At 30.5% G+C, this 11280-nt stretch overlaps 1 protein-coding gene across 1 annotated transcript; it reads right to left on the reverse strand.

Moving 5' to 3' along the window:
- Positions 1–1876: 1876 nt before the first annotated feature.
- Positions 1877–10716, reverse strand: LOC142331155 (odorant receptor 56a-like). The gene is made up of 4 exons (XM_075376862.1): positions 10617–10716; positions 7194–7295; positions 4993–5148; positions 1877–2149 (listed from the first exon to the last, which is right to left on the reverse strand). Exons 1-4 carry the CDS (start codon positions 10710–10712, stop codon positions 2099–2101), a joined length of 405 nt encoding a protein of 134 aa, XP_075232977.1. The 5' UTR covers positions 10713–10716; the 3' UTR covers positions 1877–2098.
- Positions 10717–11280: the final 564 nt, after the last annotated feature.

Consider the following 11280-nt stretch of genomic DNA (forward strand, 5'->3'; position numbering starts at 1 on the left):
GTGAAAAATACCCCACTACACAGTCATTATAACCTTTTTTTTTCCTGTTTATTCTCCGGGAATTACCGTTCAGGTATTACTTCACAGGATGAATGAGAATGATATGTATGAGTGTAAATGAAGTATAGTCTTGTACATTCTCAGTTCGACCATTCCTGAGACGTGTGGTTAATTGAAACCCAACCACCAAAGAACACCGGTATCCACGATCTAGTATTCAAATCCTTAAAAATAACTGACTTTACTAGGACTTGAACGCTGGAACTCTCGACTTTCCAAATCAGCTGATTTGGGAAGACGCGTTCACCACTAGAACAACCCGGTGGGTTCTCTCTGGATGGCCTAATGATATTTATTTTAAGATGTAGCGTTGTAAAAAAAGTCGTGACTGTTATCATTCCTTTCTTTTTTCGGTCTAACTATGCGGGCTAAGCTACGGCAAAAGCTATGTTTGCGTACCCTGATAAAAGATTACTTATAGGATTATTGGTATGAGACTGGAATATCAGATAATACAATTAACTGTTGGTATCGTTAGTGATGTGAAGTTTATATCGCCTGTAAACTTCATTGAAGCGATAAATGGAATCAACCGCAATAAAATCGGATGTCTGTTGATTCATCGCTATTGACGCGTTGTCAATTTTTATTAAAATTTCTATACCACTGTCACACTGCTGAAACACTTTCATGAAATTCTTTAATACCGATGAATGCGGTAACGTGTTTTGTTCCGAAAGAAATGAAGTCAAGAGTTCCAGTCTTGACTTCCAAATCAGTTGGTTTGGGAAGACGTATTTTCGTAATCCTCATACCTCACAACGTAAAGACAATCCATTTTTATTACCCACTATGCGACCGAAAAAATACCTGAAATTGAAGTTATGTTGTCATTATTGACTCTAAATTGAACGTAACTGAGGGAAAATTCAACCAATTTTCATCACGAATTTTCACCCTCCATGACACCGTACTTTTAATACCGTAATTTTCTTCAACATGTCAGTAAGAAAAGCGGTTTGTAGGAATTATGAAATATAAATAATCTTAAATTTTTTTAAATGTATTTGTATATGAAAACTGATAATTCGTTATAAAGAAAAAGTATGCTCTCAATATTACTTATGTATACTATTGCATTAAAACCTGACCGGAAGATAAAAGGAAGCATTTATTTTAATTATTGGGATCAGACAAATGTAATCACACATCTGGATTTTAGAGTTTGGTTTAGTGTTGATATCTTTTTTTTTGTTTAATAAGGTATTTTTTCGAAAAAAAAATTATAAATATTTTTTGAAAGAAAAATTTTCTCAAGAGATTTTTCTTAAACTAAAGCGATCGAAATATAGTTAGGCATACGTTTATGAATTTTTAGAATATCGTACATTGTTTCGGAGGTATATGTACAATTATATCAAGATTGTTAATAAATTATTATTAATTATCATTCAAAGCTGATTATTTCTCGTCTTCAAAAAATTTGAAGAAAATCTCTGACGCGTGTTAAGAGTGAAGTGTGAAACACCCGAAGGAATAAAGAAACAGAATTAGACGGAAATTATAGAGGAAGAATGATATAAACATGAATCAGATAATACAACCACATAATTGTCGGGTAATATTTGTTTTATTCTTTTTTTTTATATATCACAAAATTTTACAATATTTTTTAAAAATTAATTACAGATAATTACATAATTTACAGTTCACTATTTTATTACTTACATTTAATTTATAATCCGAGGCGCACATTACCACATCCTGAAGTTAAATAATTCTTTCTCGTTTAAATAAACCTAGAAATGTACACTGTTGATCAACGTAAGACAAACGTTGTGCCAGCTTTTTGTACCGATGCTTAACAATTAATTAAAAGAAAGCAATAGTAGCCAACAAAACGTATCTTACAATACTACTTTTACAACAGAAATTCTCTAAGAATCCAGTAAATGTTATGTTTATGTAAAATTAAGAAATTTTTCAAAAACTGTATTAAGTTAATAATAAAAAAAAACTAAAACAAAAAAAACAGATGCTCTTTCTTAATAATTAATTACTTATTATCAACTTGGAGTATTCGTGTTCATGTTTTAGATTACTTTAAAGTCCGGATCAAATTGAAGTAAGAATAAGATGCCTTTAATACCTGTCACAAAATAATATAATATTATTTTTATTATAAGTTTTATCACATAATTAAATAAATTGATGTACGCTATTTTATATCGTTATAGAAGTAAAAGAACTTTGTCCGTACGACGAGTAATAACTTTGTATGAGTATTCAACAAAACGAGGAGTGCTAATTGTCCATTATATCTGGTAAAGAATCTCAGCAAAATGTGATCCAGGATTAAAACTGTCATTCGAAAACTCGTATTTCTTGCGAAATACGAGGGTTATTTTTTTTCAAGGTCCGATCGGTCATGAAATTAAAACCACAGTGAAAATAAAAAAAAATTTATTTGTATCAAGTACTTACATAGTTAAACTATTTCTCTACATAGTCGCCACTCCGATTTAGACATTTGTCGTAGCGTGGTACCAACTTTCCAATACCCTCGTCATAGAACGGAGCCGCCTGTGTTTTCAGCCATGTTTCTACGCTGCAGGAGCTTCTTTTTTACAGCTGCAGTGTGCGGCCGAGCATTGTCATGGAGAAAGACAATGCCTGATGACAACATTCCTCTCCGCTTATTCTGAATTGCCCTTCGTAGACATTGAAGAGTCACGCAGTATGAGGCTGCAGTGATGGTCGTGCCACGTTCCATGAATTCCACCAAGAGAACTCCATTCCAGTCCCAGAACACAGTAGCCATACACTTTCTGTTGGAGAAGGTTCGCTTGAACTTCTTTGGTTTACTGGGAGAATGAGAATGCATCCACTGTTTGGATTGTTTTTTTGTTTCTTCAGTTTCGAAATGGACCCATGTCTCGTCCCCTGTGACAATTTTGTTCAAAAAATCTTCTCCTTCATTGTGGTAGCGCTGTAGAAACGTTAGGGAGGCATCCATTCTCATTGTTTTGTGATGGTCGGACAGCATCTTGGGAACCTAAATCGCACACAGTTTGCGGTACTGAAGTCTCTCACTCACAACGGTGTAGAGAACTGACCTTGAAATTTCAGGAAACGAATCACTCAATACAGAAATTGTGAACCGACGATTTTCTCGAATTGTCTCATCCACTCGCTCAAGGAGATCATCGGTTGACACTCGGTTCCTTCCCTGACCGCCTGCATATGAATATCTGTACATCCTGCTTTAAAGTTCCTGCACCATTGTCGCACTTTGCTGTCGCTCATTGAAGTTTTACCGTACACATTACTTTTTCGTCGATGAATTTCACCTGCATTACACCCCTCAGCCTGAAGAAATCGAATTACCGCACGCACTTCACACTTGGCGGGAGATGCTATTGTTGTAGACATGTTTACCTGCTAGTTGCGTGTTCAGATCTAAACGAAGTGACGCGGCGTGATTGAAGGCCATACTAGAGACGCTGCGCGACACATATGCACAAAGTTTCATCCGATTTTTGCCCGGGTTTTTATTTCGCGACCGATCGGACCTTGAAAAAAATAACCCTCGTAGAACAATTACAATGAAAAGATAATTTTGTGAATAATCCAAGAGAAAAGCAAAGTTAAGTTTAAAAATTATTCTGAAAATTCATTGATTAATTAATATTATTTAACATATTTTGTAACGTTTATAAATCAAATGGGCGATCTTTATACACCCTAAGTATAATATGTATCTTCACTATTGATGTGAAAAATATTATTATGCCCATAAAAAAATCATTATTCTAAACTTTACACGGAATTTATTATTACGGTTCCCGTGATTCTTGAGAATGGGAACCATTCTCAAGAATGACGGGAATTATTCGACATTCTTGAGAATGTTGAATAATTCTCGATGGAAGTACGCCAGTGAAATCAGAAATCCCTTACAGAATTCTTTAAGACTGAAGTTTCAAACACATTGTATAACACTAAATGAGAATTAACCTTAATAAATTAAGTGTTATCGTTTTTAGATTTATGCAAGTAAACTAATTTGTAAAATAATTCATAAAGATTATCCATTTACGAATTCTGACATCCGACAGAATCGTTTAACTTTTTTTTCGGTCGTATCGAATAGGCTTTATTTTGTTTATTACAGGATGACAATCTTTTGAATGCCTGCAATAAATGGTTAATGATTGCATTAGGGTATTAGGCGCTGATCCGCAAAATCCAAATTTTCAGATACACATTTAATACCAGTATAACGATTTATATTTCACACGTGTTTTAATAACAAAAATAATTAATCAAAGATGTGATGTATTCACCAATACTCCTTAAAGTGAATCCTTTTTTTTATAATCTTCATTCTTCTTATCTCTTTTGTAACGTGCAGGAAAATAGAATGAAAATAACAAAATTGGTATTTTAAATACCAATAATATTTTTATTATAATATAATTAATTATAATATATTATATTATATTATTATAATTATAATATAATAATAGAATTTTTAATATAATATTATATTTAGTATATATATATATATAAATACATATATTTAATATTTTTTTGTAAAAATTAAAAAAAAAAAAGGAATTTTTTTTTTGAAAAGAAAATTTTCAGTATTTATTTTTTACCCAGTCAAATCGTTTTATAACAAAAACAGCTGATGAAGTTTTACATAAACTAGCTGAAATTAAAAATTTCAGGAAATTTGGTTTTAACAAAATATCACTGATATATTATTGGACAGATTTCATTAATTCTATGTCCGTATTCGCGACCTGATATGAACTAATAAAAACTGCTTAATCTGATAAGGATGTGATAGTAAGAAGAAATTATATAAATGTACAAATCTAGATAAATTTACTGCAATCATTTTGTAAATTTTTTTTATTTTCTTAATTTTTCAACAATTTGATTATATAAATTTAGAACGTTATAAAACAAATAGTTTTTACTTACATTTACGAAGTTTTCTAAATTAACTATGTATAATCCAAAAGGTTTTATGTGAAACGGTGCAGTCGACCTTATCATCATTGTAAGTAACATCTTTTTAAACCATTGCGGTTTATCCACCCATGAACACTCTGCCAAACACCTTCGCAGTTCATCGTACTGAAAAATACTTTACATTTTTCAAGGGAATCATTGTATCATTCAAAGTGTAATTTTAATGAATATTGTGAAATCTGGTACAGCCACATGAATTGAAATATATATATAAAATTCAATTATATGGTTAGAAAACAACTCTACTACAAAGTTTACTTTGTCAAAATATTAATACGACTTTAGATTTTCTACTGAATCTTTAAGTGCGTACACGTATTTGAAGGCTTAGCAAGATGGACGACTGTAGTTAATTAGTGAATTAGAATCAATTAAACTTCCAATCTAATCTTTTTTCTGTTTTCCTTGTTATTTTTTTAAATTGCGTTATTTATGTAGAATGGCTTTTTTTATTTCGATTTTATTCCAAAAGTGTTACTCCTTAAATGTTAGAAAATTGTTGACACTAATCATCTAATTGTTAATATTTTTACTGTTAACAGATTTTACTAACAGATCTCATTATATTTGGCTGCAAAAAATTCTTAAAAACCTAGTAACATTTCTTGTTTGTCTTCTTATATGTTCATATGAGATTTATGTTGACATTTTTTCTCACAGTTATATGATTTCTTTGATGGCAATTAAAATGAACATATCGCTGTCCTAAGCGGTATTGGGATTGGGCAGATTCTACTTCTAAAAAGCCGGAAAACTGTACAAGTAGATTTTTTAAACTAAAGAATCCGATAAACAGTAACGCATAAAGTGGGATGCGTAAGTCAATTACTGTGTATGTTGTTGCAATATTTATCTCTAAGAAAGTTTTTTTTTTGTCTTCAGTCATTTGACTGGTTTGATGCAGCTCTCCAAGATTCCCTATCTAGTGCTAGTCGTTTCATTTCGGTATACCCCCTACATCCTACATCCCTAACCATTTGGTTTACATATTCCAAACGTGGCCTGCCTGCACAATTTTTTCCTTCTACCTGTCCTTCCAACATTAAAGCGACTATTCCAGGATGCCTTAATATGTGGCCTATAAGTCTGTCTCTTCGTTTAACTATATTTTTCCAAATGCTTCTTTCTTCATCTATTTGCCGCAACACCTCTTCATTTGTCACTTTATCTACCCATCTGATTTTTAACATTCTCCTATAGCACCACGTTTCAAAAGCTTCTAATCTTTTCTTCTCAGATACTCCGATTGTCCAAGTTTCACTTCCATTTAAAGCGACGCTCCAAACATATACTTTCAAAAATCTTTTCCTGACGTTTAAATTAATTTTTGATGTAAACAAATTATATTTCTGACTGAAGGCTCGTTTCGCCTGTGCTATTCGGCATTTTATATCGCTCCTGCTTCGTCCATCCTTAGTAATTCTACTTCCCAAATAACAAAATTCTTCTTCCTCCATAATCTTTTCTCCTACTATTTTCACATTCAGTGGTCCATCTTTGTTATTTCTACTACATTTCATTTACTTTCGTTTTGTTCTTGCTTATATTCATGCGATAGTTCTTGCGCAGGAAATCATCCATGCCATTCACTGTTTCTTCTAAATCCTTTTTACTCTCAGCTAGAATTACTATATCATCGGCAAATCGTAGCACCTTTAGTAGCGTCTGCGTTATCGAATGCGTTTTCTAGGTCTATAAATGCCAAGTATATTGGTTTGTTTTTCTTTAATAAAGATAGTTTCTTTTCTTTAAGAAAGTTTTAAATTCGTCATATTGTTTATTTATAATCAGTTTGTCTCTGCAACTAAGTATTTTTTTAAGAATGTAATTTATCCATCTTATTTAAACCATATGCTTTTCAGAGATCAACGATAAATGTAAACGTAATGCACTCGTAAAAGAATGCCATCCGACTTCATTAGATGAATGTAATGGTGAGTTTAAACTGCATTAAACTGAGGCGTGGGTTAAATTTGCATGTGAAAATAAATTATGATAGATTCCTAATTAAATAAATAAATTCCTAAATGATCTTTCCTAATACTTACAACTGGTTATAAAGAAGAAAGATTAATAAAATTTATTTAAACTTTTCTTATAAACATAATTAATAGACATATAAATATTACAATTTTAATATTGAAACTTACTTCTTCGATTATTTTTTGTCCATCAGAGCAATAAAAATATAACACATTACAGAAGATTAAAACTAGACATATGCATCCAATTTGTATTAAATTATTGTTACTCTGAAAAAAAATTACAAATCAATTACTACGAATTTAAAAATATTAAAAATTTATAAATTCGTTTGCTTTAAAAGTACACTATCTGAAAATTTAAAGCCAGATAGTTCTAACTGACATTAATATATTTTAAAACCGTTATCCAGGTTTAATCATTTCAATTTTTTTCTCAGATAAATAATTATGTAAATGCAAAGTAAAATATATTTTTTCTACATACGCAAGCGTTACTTCTTCCCTCTTGGACCGATATCTATGATTCATATGGAAAAAAATATTTTTTGTTTGATGCGTTTATGTTTCTTCCAGGTGTTTAGAGATTTACTGAGCAAAAATCTCCTTTCCTCCAAAAACGTTTTGAACAGTTTTGTCACTATTAATTACCGGTTAATTTTTTAAAACACGTCCATGTGTTATTCTGATAATGTACCCATTTTCTCATAAATGTTAAAGGAAATTCTTTCAAAAATTTGTAGGAAATAAATCTCAGATATTCCTAAGTCCTTCATTCTCTTTTGTCTCATTATTCACTTCCGTTAGTCATTTCCCTGAATTTTCTTCAATGCTTACTCTCACAAATTAAATTAAATTATCATTATTATCATTATCACCAATTAAATTATCATATTTTTTAATTGGTTTTTAATTTGGCATGGACATTAAGTAATCAAAATAAATTCTAAAAATGCCCTATTTTTATTTTGTTACAGTTTTAAAGTTTGTAATATTATTTTTTGCTTCCGGTTATTTCTTATTATTATTACTAATATGATCGTGGAGATTGATTATTGTTTAGGTCCATTAGTCTCATCAGCCGACTGGTTTGTATAGTGTAATTTTTGTATTACAATACTAACACTTGTTAATTTTATTGGTTATATACACATTTAATGTGATGTGGTGAACTTATGTGTCGTAAAAGAAAGGTTTTTTAAACTTTTTATCAATTTTTATGTTACATAAAAACAAAAAGTTTTTTCTTTCGCTCATATTTTATGATATAAATTTAATTTATGATTTTGTATTTAGTTTATTGTACACTAATAACGGATATAGTAAACTTCAATATCCTTAGAAAAAGAGAAGAGTATAGATAAATATTTAAATAATTTTTTCAAAAATTAGTTTATAATATACTATCAAATGTTACATAAAAATATATGAAGAAATGTATATATTTACTTAAAATTTACATTTTTTTTCCAATTAAAATCTTTTTTCTAAAATAAATCTTATGAAGTTCCATATAATTAGCTTGTAAATATTCAAAAATAAAAAAAAACTGCCCTACATAAATGTAAGATTTGATTCTTGAATTTATTTAATATAATTTTAAAGTACTTGATATTTGTAAATTTAGTGAATGCATAAATATTTATTAAGAATTACTTTAATGACAATTTCAATCTTTATATTAAGACGTTTGTTTACCGAAATTGACAGGAATTTTAAATCTCAATTTTTTGAAAGGGTTCGCTTGAACTTACTTAATATTTTGGATTTGACATTAATCTTTTGTGTCTGTTAAATAATTCCATTCCAATTATTTACAGTCTTAAAAGTATTTATATTTTCAATTTTCCGTATGTGACTTTGTTGATAATGTTCATGGGAATTTTGATTTTTTCCAGAAACAATTTGTTGTATGGTAATGCGGAAAACATTGATATACTCATATTTTCTGAATGAAAATACCAGTACCGTAATAATAATAATAATAATAATAATAACGTCCGTGCATTAACATCTATGCACACATCCGGGGCGGCAACGTTGAGCTGATGTGAGCAAAATTCACGAATATGGGGCTCTGAAAATCCACACACAATTATTGAGAAACAACGCGATTCGCCTAAAGTTAATGTTTAGTGTGGTGTGATGAAAAATCGTGTAACAGGGCCTTTCTTCTTTGCTGAAAAAACAATTAATGTAGTTTTGTATCTTGATATGTTAACGGATTATTGCTTTCCTCAGCTGAATGAACTCGAAAACATTCATCGACTTCATTTCCAACAAGATGGTGGTCCCCCGCGCTTCAATGCATTGGTCATGAACGCTTTGAACGAAAAGTTTGGAGATCGATGGATAGGCCGGCAAGGCCCATACTTTGGCCTCCAAGGAGTCCAGACCGGACACCTTGTGATATTATCTTGTGGGGGTACATCAAATGCGTTGTTTATACACAAAAAATTCGCAACCACTTAAAAAACAGGATTAATGAAGCAATGACAACCATTAACGTAGAAATGTTGTTAACTAATGTTTGGAGAGAAGTTGAGTATCGTTTGGACATTTGTCGAGCGACTAAGGGCGCACATATTGAAATTTATTAATTATGTAAAATAATGTTTGAGACGACAAATTTGAAAAATAAAAAACATAAACTGTAAGTAATTCTGTTTTAATTTAAACCATGTTCAAAACCGCACCATTCTTTTATGATAACTTTTCGAACGAATTATCATTAAGCATCATTAAGTGTGAGGTTTTTAAGAATTGCGAGATTATTACATCCGTTTTAGCAGATGTTAATTTTATTGAAATGGAAGTGTAATTTTAAGTGGCACTGGCCCTATACACTCATGACTTCTTGTGTGCTCTTGGGATTTTAATGTTCTAAAATGAAAAGTCTATTACTGGATGATCTGTCTGATAAGACAGTCTTCAGACATGTTTTCTCGCTATTATACAAGCGAGAGAAAGAGTTGTTTTTTCCTTTTTGTTTGGAAAAAAGACTAATAACTGTAACAGTCAATACCCGTAACACGGAAAAAATATAATAAAGTTAGTATGAAGGAACAAATTTTATTACATAATATCTTTTCTTTTTCCTGTTTAGCCTCCGGTAACTACCGTTTAGATAATTCTTCAGAGGATGAATGGGGATGATATGTAAATGAAGTATAGACGTCTTGTACATTCTCAGTTCGACCATTCCTGAGATGTGTGGTTAATTAAAACCCAACCACCAAAGAACACCGGTATCCACGATCTAGTATTCAAATCCGTGTAAAAATAACTGGCTTTACTAGAACTTCAACGCTGTAACTCTCGACTTCCAAATCAGCTGATTTGGGAAGACGCATTAACCACTAGACCAACCCGGTGGGTTTATTACATAATATCTGGAATCACGTACTTAAGTGTATCGTGATCCGTTTAAGTCCAAGTAATGATGAGCAATGTTAATTAAAATTTTGCTTTTTCAACGAAAACTTTTCCTTTTGCCGGTACATGCGGCCTATCTAAATGTATTTAAATTATACAATAATACACTTTAAAAATGATGTTATCTAATATTATTGATATTTTAAAATTTATTACCTCAATGCTTAAATATAAGGAGATGCACACCAGGAAGAACAAGCATTGGTTCGCACTTGTTATGCTCAGCTGCATATATTTATTTACATTTACCATATTCCTTTAATAAAAAAAAAATACACATTTACAAAAAACTCAAAAATAGTAATTTTACTGATTTTAATAATCATATACACTATGCGGGATGTTAATGGAAGTTACATTTCCAAGACTTCAAAAATGAAAATAAAAAGTGGTATTTACCTCGTATGTGAATATTAGAGGTAATAAAGCAACCTATCTGTTAACCGAGTTTTCATATAATGATTTCAGTTATTTATTGCATTTAATTATTCGTTTCTTATTTCCAGAAAGAGTTAACAGATTTCTTTGCTCATATGTTTAATTCGGTCCTATTAATTAAATTTTATTATAAAAATTTCACTTACCTGCAGATTTGGTCGTGTTGAATTATTAAGTATTTAATGTATGATTTTAATTTTTTTGAATCAGTCTTACTTTTAACAAAATTTAATTTAAAATAAGGCCATCTTTCTCCATTATCCGAACCGAAATTTTCATCACTATTAAATTTATCATTATTAAAATGGTTATATATACAATATTTATTAATTTCTTTCAGTGCAACGTGATATAATTTTAAATCTATAATAACTGATCGCGT

This window comes from Lycorma delicatula, chromosome 10, assembly GCF_047948215.1.
Source record: "Lycorma delicatula isolate Av1 chromosome 10, ASM4794821v1, whole genome shotgun sequence".
Taxonomy (NCBI): Eukaryota; Metazoa; Arthropoda; class Insecta; order Hemiptera; family Fulgoridae; genus Lycorma; species Lycorma delicatula.

Coding starts and splice junctions, on each gene's coding strand:
- LOC142331155 (XM_075376862.1), bottom strand. CDS start 10,712: ATGGTAAATGTAAATAAATATATGCAGCTGAGCATAACAAGTGCGAAC. Junction 5,149..7,193: donor GACAAAAAATAATCGAAGAA/GTAAGTTTCAAT, acceptor AGTATTTTTCAG/TACGATGAACTGCGAAGGTG. Junction 2,150..4,992: donor ATTTAGAAAACTTCGTAAAT/GTAAGTAAAAAC, acceptor ATTTTGTGACAG/GTATTAAAGGCATCTTATTC.